At 40.3% G+C, this 15,463-nt stretch overlaps 1 protein-coding gene across 10 annotated transcripts in view; it reads right to left on the reverse strand.

The window, feature by feature from the left end:
• Window positions 1–1,412: 1,412 nt before the first annotated feature.
• Hp1bp3 (heterochromatin protein 1 binding protein 3) overlaps window positions 1,413–15,463 on the reverse strand; it is a 28,303-nt gene continuing 14,252 nt past the window's right edge. For 3 of the 10 annotated variants that reach the window (XM_057783853.1, XM_057783851.1, XM_057783857.1), the window contains 6 exons: window positions 14,490–14,641; window positions 10,093–10,183; window positions 7,537–7,696; window positions 4,933–5,044; window positions 3,759–3,875; window positions 1,414–3,145 (listed from right to left, as the gene is read on the reverse strand). In XM_057783853.1, the coding sequence (XP_057639836.1) occupies window positions 2,851–3,145; window positions 3,759–3,875; window positions 4,933–5,044; window positions 7,537–7,696; window positions 10,093–10,183; window positions 14,490–14,641 (927 nt within the window). In that variant the 3' untranslated portion in view covers window positions 1,414–2,850. Of the gene's footprint in view, window positions 3,146–3,758; window positions 3,876–4,932; window positions 5,045–7,536; window positions 7,697–10,092; window positions 10,184–14,489; window positions 14,642–15,463 lie in introns of all 10 variants that reach the window. The other 7 variants (XM_057783848.1, XM_057783849.1, XM_057783850.1 and 4 more) reach the window with 3 other exon arrangements.

Consider the following 15,463-nt stretch of genomic DNA (forward strand, 5'->3'; position numbering starts at 1 on the left):
ACAGAATTAAACAAAAATCAAGACGTTGTCTATGTCAGTGCAATGAAAGTGTGTGTTTGACAGTTGGGGCTTTCCAACTGAGTAATCCAGTCTTTTCCCTTCCTACGATGTTAAAGCAGACTGTCCTAACCTGAGAGTTTGTAAGTAATAGAATTCACAGTGGAAAGAGACATTAAATGACTTCAACTTCTCATACTACACGCTAAGTGCCTGATGTACATACAGATACTAGCTGATCACTCAAAAAATCTTTTCAGAAGCAATATTATAAAACAGATAAACCAAACCTCTAACTTTTGATTCCAAAACAGCAGAAAATTGTTGATACAGGCAGCTAATAACACATTATTAGTAACCATTACCTGGCAAGCGGCACAAGAAAAATTCAAACACTTTCCAGAATGAAGTCTCTAGTGTAGGCTGCTGTCCTTTAACTATGCTGTCATTTTCTCCAGTCCGAGGATTTCCCTAAATATTGAATATTAATTAAACAAAACTTAATATTAATTAAACTCTTATGATCTTGAGAAAAGTCTTTTATAGAAGGTGATTCTTTAAGAAACCTTTGATTTAAGACTGGCATGGTGACACACACCTTTAATCCCAGCACTTGGGAGGCAGACAGATCTGTGAGTTCAAGGCCAGCCTGGTATACACAATGAGTGCAGACAGCCAGGGCTACAGAGAAACCGTCTTCAAAAACAAAATTAAAGGAAAGAAAAGAAAGAATAGGAAAGAAATAAGCCTTTGATTCATTAAACAACAAGCATACGAAATATTTACAAAGGAAATATCATTGACCATCAAAATAGGCTGAAGCTTGTCTTTAAAAAGGAAGTAAGCAGGGCTGGAGAGATGGCTCAGCAGTTAAAAGGACTGACTATTCTTCCAAAAGGACATGGTTCAGTTCCTACATGACAGCTACAGTTCCAAGGAACCCGACACCTTTATGATGTGAGATTCCCCTCTGTATGCTGTGAATACCATTGGTTAATAAAGAAACTGTCTTAGGCCTGTGATAGGGTAGAGTAGAGCTAGGTGGGGAAAACTAAACTGGAATGGTGGGAGAAAGAAGGGCAGGTTTAGGGAGACGCCATGTAGCCCTGCTGGAGACAGACACCGGAACTTTACCCCGTAAGCCACAGCCACGTGGTGATACACAGATTAATAGAGATGGGCTATTTTAGAATATAAGAGTTATCCAGAAATACACTTAAGCTACTGGCCAAACAGTACTACAAATAATATGGTTTCTTTTTGATTATTTTGGGGCTGAGCAGCCGGGAACAAACAAGCAGCCTCCTACAACACCCTTACAGGCAAAACAACAATGTATAATAAATAAATTAATTTAAAAAAAGGAAGCAAGCAATAGTATTCCTTGCATGAGCAGAGATTACAGGGCAGGTAATGTGAGTTACTCTTGAGAGTACACTGAACACTTCTCGACGTAAGTTGTAGTTCAGCAGCTTTTAAAATTTCATGTTTATTCATATTTCTCAAAATATATGTACATAAAAAAGGAAGATTTACAACAGGAAAGATTGCCTTACATGCAACACAAATCCCAATGACTCATGATGGGATCTCACAGGTTATCATCCAATTCAAGCCCGTTTTCTCAAATCAGTTTCCCAGCCTATGTAAGCTGCTGGGATCCCAGGAGACACTGCAAGTGGAATGAATCTCAAACAAACACATTCTCCTCTGGCAGTATGTAAGGGGCCAGAGGATGTACATCAAAAGTTTAAGACAATGAAAATGTCAAGTGCTACAGGGAAGGAATAAATGATAAGCAGAAACTGTATTCTCACGTAGAAAGCTAGTGCTATTTCACACAGCCTCACAATATCCTAAAACAAACAACAAAGAGGGTTAGGTAGTACAGCTTCATTTGCTTCCCCCCCCTCCTCTCTTCTGTTAAAATATCTCAAAAAGGAAACCATTTGCCTGATATCAAAAGTGCTATGGAAAGGGGGGGCACACAGGTGAATCTGAAATCTGGTTATTTTAGCAAATAATATGTTTTATCACTTAACATTTCTACATTAGTAATGGAAACTCGCAAACAGGGACTGACAACTCATGCCCCACATATTAAAAATATATCTAGACATTTGATCAAGAATATTCTGTCATTTTTGGTAATATAAGCAACACCAGAAATCAGATTCCACATATTCCTGTACTTCCCCTTCAGTCAAAAACCAAGTGGTGCAGACAATTTGTGCTTGCTGTTACGGGAACAATGTTCTGGGCAGCAAAGCGTGCTTGGCAATTGGTCAGGGCCAAAGGAGCGGAGATCTTTAGAATCTAGAGGATCACAGAGACGAGGGCTTCTCCAAAGTTCAAGCTGGAGAGAATGGTGAGTGGAGTGACTTCATAGCTGGAGTTAATCACCACAGCTCGAAGTCTCCAGGCAGAGGCAATGCCTTTCTGAAGTGTGCCTGCCTCCTTGTGACTTCCAGCACCTGACCTGTTGGTGCTTACTACAAATCTAAGTCTTTGCAACTGTTTAGCTTAACTTGAAGGGGAAAAAAAACCCAAATCGGACCAAAAAAAAAAAAAAAAAAAGGTTGAGATTAAGAGGAGCAAAAGGAATAGGGTAGATTACGTACTTCAGCAAAGTCCAGGATTACTGCAGAAATGAAAATGATGAAAAGGCAGGCACTGAGAACAGTACCTAAAGCTAACAAATGTCTACATTGGTTTGTTTATATTCCTTCCCACAATACTCATATGGGAAGAAAAAAATAAAATTTGAAAGCGTCATGACTAAAACAAATGCACACTGACCTTATAAAATAAGATTTTGAATTCTATCATGATACCCTTTTTTTCCTATAAAATTTACTTTTTTGCCTTGAAAGATCTTTTCATGGTAGATCTGCCCTTATCAGGCAGTTTCATCTCCTTTCTGGCACTGGCTGTGGGCTTTTTTGAGGAGCTCCCACTCGACTTCTTGATGAGTGAGGGTGAGGGCCTGGCTTTCTTGGCAGGGGTCTTGGCCTTGGGGGGGGCTTTCTTGGGCAGCGGCCTCACTTTCCCTCTCTGGGCAGCAGGGACTTTACGCACAGGCTTGGACCCTCTCTGCTTCATGGATGCAGCCTTCCCTTGGGACTTGGCTGGGGTTTTCTTCTGTAAGCTGTGAGAACAAAAGAATAAAGGGTATTCACTCTGCAGGAGGTCACTTTGCCAAGACAAGTTCTTTTTGCTTTAAGAGAAATAGCTTATACAGAAATCTTATGTTAAAAACAGAAATTTGACTTGATTTCTCAATACAGGGTATACACAAATTTAACTGATTCATGGAAGTCTACAGATGACTTCTTAAGATAGTATGGAATTATTTTTCTTTGAATAAACTACAGACATGTATATTATGCTTGAACAAACAAGAAACTACTTATTCACACTGCCTGAAGTTTGGAATCCTTGAATTTTCAAGGGAGAAGATCATTTAACTATTACTCAGAATCTGAGAAGGATCTCAGTGGTTAATACACATTCCTATACTCAGCCCCTCCTATTGCTACCACTGGATTCTGAGTGATACTAGACACACACTCTGTGCGAGCACTCTACCACTGAGCTATGTTCCTGATCCTTTATTTTTTGAGAGAGGGTTTCAATAATTGCTCACAATTGGCCATGAATTTTCAATTCTCCTGCCTTAGCCTCCCTGATAGCTGGAATTTTATCTATCTTTAGCTTTGAGATAGTGATTATTCTGCCTCAACAGATTCCTCATCTCACACCTTCTCTTGGGTGGTGGTTCTTCATCCTCAGAGTCGTCTGATGATTCATCCTCATCCTCATCTTCATCTTCATCCTTAGAACCATCTGGCTCTTTCTTTGGAAATAGAACTCCTGGGCTAAGGAGGGGGAAAAAGTTAAAGTCTCATGTAGGACAAGGAAAATAATGTGACCCTAGAGCCTGTCACCAGACATGCCCATTCCAGACATACTCCCTCAAAAATGACATTAGGTTACACATATCTGTTTAGAATTTAACCTACGTTGAACACATGCACAAAGTCAACATAAATGCAGGAAAGCTCTCCATCACATTTCATCCCCTTCCTCCCATCATGCAGTACAAGGGTTCATCCTGTAGTAAGCAGTCATGAACCTTCTGCCTGTGGATCTGCCCCCAAACACACAGCAGCGAGGGGTCTGCACAACGGTCACCATGTTTTGCCTTCACAATACCAGCAAATAACTCAAAAGCTAAAGCTCTTCAAAGTTTTCGAGAAATTGGGCAAGAATCTTGTTCTCTACACTCCTCTTTAACTTTTCTTAATAGTGTGTCCATAAATTAAAACATGTATATGACCTAACTATTCAATCTACTATTTAATGTCTAAAAATTCAAGTATACATTCACTAAAATAATGTCTTTGTTTTTAAGAATTATATAAGCAAGTCTCAATGCAGAGCTGCCGAAAAGGAGCCCCCAGCCCAGCTCAGGCTACGGTCTTCCTATAAATGGAAAGGCAGAGGGCTCCAGCACACAGAACAATGCATGCCTGTTAAGAGCTTCATGCCTGTTACTGTTTCGACAAATACATCATGAGTACGAGACAAGTTTTTCAAATAAAAGTTTGAAGAAGGCAAAGTTATGATTTATGGAAACAGGCAAAGGTATCTCCATCTGATTTTCTAGACAACTAAAATATTTAATTCTCTGGTAATCTGACTGCTACTACCATTTAAAAAGATTAAGAATGGCATCAAGTTGACTTCCCAAGAGCTGGCAAACCTACAGCTCTCCTAGGACAGTAGAGATGCCTACTAAGAACCTTTTGTAGTTGTTATTTTCAGATAGTTCCAGTTCAGAGTAACAGTAACGAGCAAGCTCTTTAACCCAAGGCTGTAACCCAGAAGCAGATTCAAGCCTACAGTGGCCAGAGCTTCACTTTGGGAGCTCACCTGGGGTAATACGGGAAGCACAGCTGGAAAGTCCCACTGAACCCCTTCCCGGAGATCTGTTCCATCCACCCATTCTTCTCACATTTCTGCAGAGTTTTTTTCAGCAAATGCACTTTACAAAAAATTCAAGAATAAAGAAAAGTTTAGATATTCAGACTTGGTGAAATCGACCACAATTAAATGCAAACCAAGTTAACACACATACTATCTATCTAAGTCCTTTCTGCCTAAATGTAGTAATTAGTTCTTAAAACAATTATTTTTGTACCCATAAATTTGGCAAGTTATATTGAAAAAATACAAAGAGACATTAGAATCCATTGAGTCAAAAACTTTTTTCACAGAAAAGGCTATTGATTCCATTAGAGTGGATCAGTGTCTGCAGTCTAGAAGTCCAGAGTCCTGTTCTTGGGTAGTACATAACTGGTAATAACAGTCCTGAAGCTAAAAATGTCATTTCTACTCATCTAAGCATCTAATGTGTAACCTCTAAATATACTGATGTCACCTCAGAGTTATATATAAAGATGGGCAGGGGCTGGGCAGATGACCCCACTGGTAAAGTGCCTGAGTCGAGGTTTGTAGCAGACATGACAGTGTGCATCTGTAACTCTAGAACTACAAGTAGAGACAGGCAGATTCATGGAGCTCAATGGCACATGTGCCACGTGTACATGAACATACTAACTATATACAGAGACATAATGCACATGCAAAAAAAGATAAGCAGGACAAATTTCTCAAAAATAAAGAGGTAAGACTCCTGAGGACTTAGAATTCTCATGCAAAAACACATCGAGAACAGTAGGATAATTCAATTAATACAAGCCTTGGTGTGAGTGAAACTGAAAAGGTTACTAAATTGGCTTCCTGATGGTTGTGGTGGTGTCTGTCCAGCTACTTGGGAGGCTACGGCAGAAGGATTTTTGTGTTCAAAGCCAGCCTGGGCTATTTTACTTCCCTACCCCAAGACATGGTTTCTCTGCATAACCTTGATGCCCTGGAACTTGCTCCACAGTTCTTGTTCTGTATGCTGGCATTTAACTCAGAGGTCTGCCTGCCTCCCAAATTCTGGGATCAGTGCCACCACCACCTGGCCCACCTGGGCTACTTAAGGAGACTCTACATTATAAAAAAGAAAACTATTATTTTCATTTTTGTTTTTTTTTTTTGAGACAGGGTTTCTTAGTATAACCACTCTGGTTGCCCTAAAACTTACTCTGTGAACCAGGTTGGTCTCGAACTCACAGAGATCTGCCTGCCTCTGCCTCCTGGGTGCTAGGATTAAAGGCGTGTGTTACCACGCCTGGCAGAAAAGAAAAGAAAAGAAAGACAGAGAGGGAGAGAGGGAGAGAGAGAAAGGAAAAGAAAAGAAAAGAAAGTTCTTTAGAACAAGTGCTTTACCTTGAGTGCTGAGGAGGCAGGCAGATCTTTAAGTTGGAGTTGGAGGTCAGCCCAGTTTGTATGATAATTTCTAGGCCAGCCGGGACTCATAGCGAGACCCTCTCTCAAAAAACAAAAACCCAGCTGGGTGGTGGTGGCGCACGCCTTTAATCCTAGCACCCAGGAGGCAGAGGCACTATGTAAGACTATATTTAAGACTGTATGTCCCGCATGTACCATCATATCATGCAAAAAAATACTTAAACAGGGACTGGAGAAATGGCTCAGTAGTTAAGAGCAATGGTTGCTCTTCCAGAGAACTCAGGTTCAATCGCCAGCACCCACAGGGCAGCTCATAACTCTCTATAACTCCAGTTCCAATGGACTTAACTTCCTCACACATAGGCTAAACACATAAATAAATCTTTAAAAAAAATCTTAGATAAAATATAGTAATTTGTTGTTTCTGTTAGTTACAGAATTTCCATGTCCTCGACAGTAAATCCTTACACAATTCCCTAGGAGCTTTTGATAAGGGGCCAACCTTGCCACTCTCTCCCAGAAGATTCAAAAATGTTAAGAACTGAATTACAACTAATCTCTAATCTCAAAGTACTACTGCTGGTAAACGTAATTTCCTAAGGTAAACTACATCTTGTTATAGGACATAAGGAATAACAGCCTGGAGTAACTGCAAATAAATGAAAAGCCCCAGTAGTACCAGAAATCTAGCCCCTGAAAGGCCGAGGCCTGAGGATCCGAGTGCCATGTCAGCCTAGGTGAGACAATGAGACATTATCTCAAAAATGAAACCTCTAAGGGGTGGAGAGATAGCTTGGCAGTTAAAAGCCTTTCTGCTCTTCCACAGGACCTGAGTTTAATCCCAGCAGTCATGTTCAGGCAGCTTACAAGCACATATGACTTCAGCTATAGGGATCTAACAGCCTCTTCTGACCTCTACAGGTAACAGAGAGGTGGCATACACTCACACAAACATATACACATAGACGTAAATAATCAAAGTAAAATCTCTTTAAAAAACATAAAAATCAGTGAAAGTCAGATCTTGATTGCTTCTGTTTCTTTTTATAAATGACAAATCTGTAATGCCTCCCCTCTTAGTTTCCAGTTAGTCAGTAATCAATGCTTCAACATTAGTAGCATGATCTTTATGAGAATATTTCTCTAATCCCATAAAATGCACAGAGCTCTGACTCTTACTTTGATAGTTAGAATTGGTCCCTGGGTGGTTCTCCAGGACGTACTTCTTCAGAGCAGTGGTGGAACAGGTCTTCGGTTCATTCATGGCAGCAATGGCAGACAAGATTGCATATTCCATCAGGCTTCCACCAAGCAGGGGTTTCTCCCCTGATTTCTTCAGCTGTTTTCCAAGGAGGAAGAGAAAAGCATCAAGACAACACTCTCCCAAAGCAGGTCAAGACAAGACTCCTCTGCACCAGGTGGGTCGGAGCTCCTGCATCAGCACAGATATGTTTTACAATGAATTATCAGATCAGGGCTTTCTTCTCCCACTCACCAGGTTTCAACCTAACTGAGGAGTCCCAACCCTCTTTTGGATTATTTCTTTTCCCATCAAACCCTCCAACTCTCCTAAAACATCAAGAGATATTGTAAACTCAAAGAGACTGATATCCTTATGCCCTGGGCCTGGAAAATATTGATAAATATATAAGGGATCATACAACAGGAAATTACATGGCCTAATAATTCCAGGCAGAGACTAAGAAATAAGGATTACTAACAATAAAGCTGGACATGGTGGCACATGCCTTTATTCCCATACTTGGAAGCAGAGGCAGGTGGATCTAGGAGTTCGATTTGAGCTTGGTCTTTATAGTAAGTTCCAGGGCAGCAGGGTTCTCTATAGAAAAACCCAGTCTAAAACAAACACACACATACACCAATAACCAGTACAATAAGTCAAATAGGAAAAGAAAACAAGAATGCTTTACAGTACTGATTTATTTTTTGAGACAGGGCTTCAGGTATCCAAGTCTGGTATATGTGGAAATATGGCTCATTCAGCAGACTGTTTCTCTAGCATACATGAAGCCCTGTGTTCAAACATCAACATTCCATAAACCAGTGATGGTAGCATATGCCCACAACCCAAAGACTTAGGAGATAGAGCAGGAGGATTAGAAGTTCAAAGTCATCCTCAACTACATATAAAATTCAATGCTAGCCTGGGTTACATGAGACCCTGTTTCAAAAAAGTAAAAATCCACAAAAGCAGAAAAAATATTTAAAATTCTATATTTGACCAGGAACCTTTATCTATAAAAAAAAGTGCTCCTAAAAAATGGTCTTTTTTAAAATTTTCTTTGAGACAGGGGTTTTTTTGTTTCTTTGTCCTGGAACTCACTCTGTAGACCAGGTATGACCTCTAACCCTGAGATCAGCCTGCCTCTGTCTCCTGAGAGCTGGGATTAAAGGTGAGCACTACCACACCCAGGGAAAGTTGTCTCTTTTTCTTAAAGTATTTCTGCACGAGTTTTGACTTTCTTCATAAACGGATAAGGTATTAAAACAACTACTCTTTCCTACTTAAGCTGGACATTAAAAACAATAGCAAAATGTAGAAAGTGTTTCCTCTTAACCAGTTTTTTGAAGACAGGTATTTTTCATGACATAATATATTATTTAGCATGTAAGAGTTTAGTATTGGGCTGGAAAGATGGCTCAGTGGTTAAGAGCATTGCCTGCTCTTCCAAAGGTCATGAGTTCAATTCCCGGCAACCACATGGTGGCTCACAACCATCTGTAGCGAGGTCTGCTGCCCTCTTCTGGTCTGCAGACATACACACAGATAGAATATTGTATACATAATAAATAAACAAACAAACAAACAAACAAACAAACAAACAGTTTAGTATTGTAGGATTTTGCTTGTGCTCCATTTTTTATTCCTACGCATCTTTGACAGTCCTGGTATTCATTATGTAGACAAGCTGACCTTGAATTCATGGCAATTCTCCTGCCTCAGCCTTTTCAATGCTAGGACTAAAGCATGAGCAACTAGTTACTATTATTTTTTTTTACAAATTAATTTAAAAAGATAGTTTGCTTTGGTTCTGAAACAGTGTCAAGTGGCCCACACTGCCTTTGAACTGAACAGTCAAGGAGGACTCTCCACACATGATTCTCTTGCTTCCCCATCCCAGCATACTGCACCCAGGCAGTTTGAAGCGTTAACATAAACACCTAAGAGTTTATGTAAACTCTCAGGAGGCAGAGACAGGCAGAGCTGAATTCAAGGCTAACCTGGTCTACAGAAGAAGTTTCAAGGCAACTAGGGCTAAACAGAGAAACCCTGTCTCAAAAAAACAAAAATATCCAGATTTTCCAAAGTTTATTATTACATTTACTTACTGATGTGTATGTATGTGGACTCACACATGCCATGACATATGTGTGGAGGTCAGAGGACAAGTTGCTTCTCTCATCCTACTACATGAGTCCTGGGGACCAAACTCAGATCATTAGATTTGGTAGCAAGTTCCTTTACCTGCTAAGTTATCTTTCCAATTCTTTCTATTTTGAGATATAACCTCAAATATAGCTTGCTGGTTTTGAATCTGAAATCTTCCTACCTCTGTCTCCTGAGGCCTGGGATTACAGGTGTGTGCTACCATGTTTGGTTCTGAGTTTTAATTTCTTATTTAGTAAATACTGATAGATGTTAATAATATAAACAAAATCTTTGAGAGTCTTCAACACAGTTTGAGAATAAAAGAGCTTCTGAAACCATCTAACCTGGAATGTCCCCGAAGCACCTTTGCCAGTTATCTGCTCTAACTGGCCTCTCTCTACTGCTCTCTGCAGAGCATTCTTCAACAACTGAGGCCTGCAGAGAAAAACAAAAAAACAGGGATAAATCTGTTAATGAAAGAAAACTTGCAGAAAAAGAGCTGGCCTATTTCCAGATCTAAACATGTTAATTCCTGTTATGTGTAATATCCTGTTAAAATGAACAAACACAACACCAAGCAGCTGGCATCCTGGACAAGTAGAATTTCTTTCCTCTTAAAGAAGCTATTATTGACATAGATATAATCCTTACCATACAGAACAAACTTTTCTAATTGCCAGGATGTGACAAAACCCTGTAATTTACTACTATCAGACTGATGAATGCCCTGAACAATTAAATAAAGTAAAGGCATCTTTTTCCCACTAATGGGCGCTAACCTGCTATGTTGCCCAAGTCACACAAAGGTTTTGGCTTTAATCATACCAACCAAATTCATATGTGGGATATATAAGAATACTTTTTAAAAAAGTCATTTTGGTGGTAACTGATACAGGTCCTAAGGAATAGCATCTGAAGTTGACCTCTGGCCTCCACATGCACATATACACACGAGTGTGTCCCCCAATATGTACATTCTATCACCCCAAAAGAAAAAAAAAGTTGATGGAGGAAGGTCATTGGTTAAAAAATAAAGAAACTGCTTGGCCCTCATAGGTTAGAACATAAGTGGGTGGAGTAAACAGAACAGAATGCTGGGAGGAAGAGGAAGTGAGCTCAGACTTGATAGCTCTCCTCGCTGGGGCAGATAGCTCCGACCCAGCTAGAATCTTCCCGGTAAGCGCACCTTGGGGTGCTACACACATTATTAGAAATGGGCTAGTCCAGGTGCGAGAGTTAGCCGAGAAGAGGCTAGATATAATGGGCCAAGCAGTGTTTAAAAGAATACAGTTGTGTGTTGTTATTTCGGGGCATAAGCTAGCCAGGCGACCAGGAGCTGGGGCAGCAGGAACACAGCCCGCAGCTCCCCACTACAAAAGGTAATAAGGGATCCTGCCAGCATCTTAACACAGTATGATTATAGATAGAAAACACTCATGCTATTCCACTATAACCAAAGACTTCCAGACTGCATAACTGTGGGAAGCAAACATACTGTAATGTCAATGACAATGATGATGATGACAAAGCAATTAAAGCAGTCCACTGGAATGACTTTAAAGACCTAAGCAGCCAATGATACGTCTTAGTCAGTAAAGGCCTTTGTCAAGCCTAAAGACCTGAGTTCACTCATGTGGTGCAAGAGAAGAACTGACTTTAAAAAAAAGCAGGGGGGGGGGGGGCGGTGTTGGAGAGATGGCTGAGCGGTTAAGAGCATTGCCTGCTCTTCCAAAGGTCCCAAGTTCAATTCCCAGCAACAACATGGTGGCTCATAACCATCTGTAATGGGGTCTGGTGCCCTCTTCTGACCTTCAGGCATACACACAGACAGAATATTGTATACATAATAAATAAATAAATATTTTTAAAAAAAGAGAGAAAAGAACTGACTTCCACAATTGTTCTGTGGCATGTGTACCTGACACAAATACACACAGTAAAAAAACTTTTTTTCTTTAAAAGGTTGTCAGGACTTCACTGTGACTGCTGAGAAAAAAAAGCGGGGAGGGAGAGATTTTCAATAAAAAGGGGATGGAAACCGGGTGGTGGTGATACACACCTTGAATCCCAGCACTCGGGAGGCAGGGGCAGGCGGATCTCTGTGAACTGGAAGCCAGCCTGGTCAACAACTATGACAACCTAAGTGATTGGTCTAGATGTTCGGAGAGCCAGATGTGGTATAAGCCTTTATTCCCAGCTTTCAGGAGGAAGAGACAAAGGCAGGTGGATTTCTGTGAATTCAAGGGCAATTTGAGCTACATACTAAGACTCTGTCTCAAACACATGAAATACACACACAAAGATAGTTTTATGTTTAAATGATGAAGATATGCTATTTCTGTACATATATTAAGTTATCTCCCCTTTAAAAAAGGTTTTTAATTAATTTTTGTGGGCACATGTATGTAAATCAGATGAAAATTATCAAAAGACAGTTCTCTCTTTACACCATGTGGGTCTTGGGGACCATACTAAGGCCATCAGGCTTGGCATCTCTATGGCTTCTATTTGCTATTAAATAAAGCCTGAGTCCTCATCTACTTCCACAGCCACAGCAAGTAGAAAATGAGTATCTAAAGCTGACATAAAGTTTGTTTTTGTGTTTGTTTGTTTCCTAGAGACAGGGATTCCCTGTGTAGCTCTGGCTGTCCTGGAACTCCCTCTGTAGACCAGGCTGGCCTCAAACTCAAGAGATTTGCCTGCTTCTGTCTCCTGAATGCTGGGATTAAAGATGTGCATAACTACTGCATGGCAAAGTTACTTTTTAATACTTATATGTTTACGGGTATTCTGTCTGCATATATGTATGTCTGAGTACTTGGTACCTGAGGAGGCATCAAATCCCCTGGACCTGGATGGCTCTAAGCTACCATGTGGGTACTGGGAATCAAACCTGGATCCTCTAGAAGAAGAGCCAATAGTCCTAACCATGGAGCTATCTCTCTCTAGCCCAACATGAAAAGAATTACAAGGACTGGGAAGATGGTCCTGTGGGTGTGGTGGTTTGAATAAGAATGGTCCCCATGGGCTCCTATATTTGAATAATTGGTTCCTGGTTGCTGGAACTGTTTGGGAAGGATTAGGGGATGTAGCCCTGTAAAGGGAGGTGTGTCACAGAGGTGGACTTTGAGGTTTCAAAGGACTGGTGCCATTCTCAGTGTACCTTTGCTTTGCCTAAATGGACTCTAATTCATTGAACTCATAAGCACAATTAAACACTTTTGTTTATAAGTTGCCTTGGTCATGGTGTTTTGCACAGCAACAGAAAAGAAACTAAAACTGTGTAAAATACTTGTCATTTAAGTATGAGGATTCAAGCTCAGATCCCCAGATACCATGTAAAAGCCAAGTAGGTGTGGTGGTCCACCAGTGTTCTCAGCTTACAGGAGGCAGAAACAAAAAACTCTTGGAGTAAGCTGGCTAGCCAGACTAGCCAGAGTTTGGTGGAATAATCAGGATAGACATTCGATGTCAACTTCAGACCACTGTATGTGCGCATGCATCTGGACACACAAATACATGCCCCATATATATTCCAAAAGCACATGCACATACACTGAGTGTGCTGTTACAGACTGTGAGTTCATCACTTGGGATGTGGAATCAAGAGGGTTAGCAGCTCAACGTCATCCTCTCTGTTATGTAGAAGTTGCGGCCAACCTGGGCTACATGAAGTCCAGTTTCAAAATAACAAAAACAAAACAAAATGCAATAGGAGCCGGGTGGTAGGGGCACACACCTTTAATCCCAGCTCTTAGGTGGCAAAACTCTGTTGAGTTCAAGACCAGCCTGGTCTACAGAGCTAGTGCTAGGACAGCCAAGGCTATACAAGAAATTCTGTGCCTTGAAAAACAAAACACAAACAAAAAAGCAGTAAGAGAAAAAGAATTACAGATGACTCTATATAACTGCACTTTCTGCAGGAACAACTGGATCAAAAACATCTGGGGTGCGGGTAGCTATACCTATACTGAATACATATACTTTTCTCTTACCATTATTTTATATATTACAAACCTATTTACATAAGAATTATATTAGGTATTTTAAGTATTCTAGGGAAGATTTAAAGTATACAGGAGAACAATACCAGTGGTGCAGGCCTATAATACCAGCTACTTAGTAGGCTGAGGCAGGAGAATCACAAGTTTAAGGCAAGTCTAGGTAATTTAATGCAACAGTGTCTAAAAACAAAATGTAAAGAAGGATATAGTTAAGTGGAAAAGGCTTGTCTAGCATGCATGAAGCCCTAGCTTCAATTTTCAGTACACCAAAGTAAAACACACAGAAGCCAGGCATAATTCTACTATTAAGAGAGAAGCACAAATTCTATGTCTGAGGACAGTCTAGGCAACACAACGAGCTACCTTAAGAACAACAGAAATTATACATGGAGACACACACTGAATCACTCACAGACAGGACTACGTAAAGGTATGCTTGCGCACCTGGAGGACTTTGGTATCAAGGAGGCTATTGGAACTGACTGAGAAGACACCTGAACTCCGTTAAGGTCATGTAAGAATACGTAGTTTCCGTTTAAACAATAAACAAAAGAACAACAAAACTCCTTACACATGGTATAAAAAAGAAAACATGGGAATTTGGAGACAAAAAATAAAACCATACAGAAAGTTTTACCTCTGTCTCACCCTAAAAAAAAAAAGCTTCTTAATATGTCAGCTATTTCCTTCTTCAAGAACAAAATGCACTGCTTTAGAGTTCAGGGCAAAGCTAATACCTGATATCCACTCTAAGCTTAGGGTAATACTGAGACACGTATTTCCTGATGAGACTGTAGGAGGCTTCTTTAGGTTCACAAAGTCGAGTAAAGGCCAATGGGAGAATATCTTCCAGTTTTACTTGTGGTTCTGGATCCACCGCTGAGCCCTTCTGCAACACAGCACAAAAAGTTACAATTTACACAACAGAAAGCTGTCAGCCCACATGCTACCTACAATTCCAGGGCTTTCCTGCATCACTGTCAAATCAACTGGCAAATAGAAAAGTGTACTTTCTCCCATATTCAAGTAAAACAGAGCATGAGGTTCAGAGTGCAGCAATTTTGTCAGATAATTTCAGATTCAAAGAATAAAAAACACACAGAGAAACCAAAAGGAAGAAGCAAGTCATTCAAAGACCCACTTTCTCTCTTCATCTCCAGTGACCAGCAATGAGGTGTAGCACCAGGAAGCACACCACCAATGCTCTTTTTCAAGCGTTAGAGAATTCTATTTTTAAAAGGTATGAAGCTGTGCCTGGTGCTGCATGCCTTAACCCCAGCATTCTTGAAGCAGGAGGCTATCTGTGAGTTTGAGGCCAGCCTGGTTTATATGGTAGATTCCAGGACACCTAGCGATATGTAGAAAAACTGTCTCAAAAGTAAAATTAAAATAAATTTTAAAAGGCATAAAACTTTCAGAGTTTAAGAATGATACAGATCTTCATCACTGACACAGACAAATATTACTTCATTTAAATTTTTTTAGCCATGCCAGGTAGTGATGATACCACACCTTTAATTCCAGCACTCAGGAGGCAGAGGCAGGTGGATCTCTTGAGTTTGAGGCCAGCATGGTCTACAGAGCGAGTTCCAGAACAACCAGGACTACACAAAGAAACCCTGCCTTGAAAAAACAAAGCAAAACAAAAATTTTAGTCATATTTTTTAAAAAAATAAAACTGTTTTGGGTGATAGTACTTACAGAGCTGAGA

The sequence above is a fragment of the Chionomys nivalis genome, chromosome 11, assembly GCF_950005125.1.
Source record: "Chionomys nivalis chromosome 11, mChiNiv1.1, whole genome shotgun sequence".
NCBI lineage: Eukaryota > Metazoa > Chordata > Mammalia > Rodentia > Cricetidae > Chionomys > Chionomys nivalis.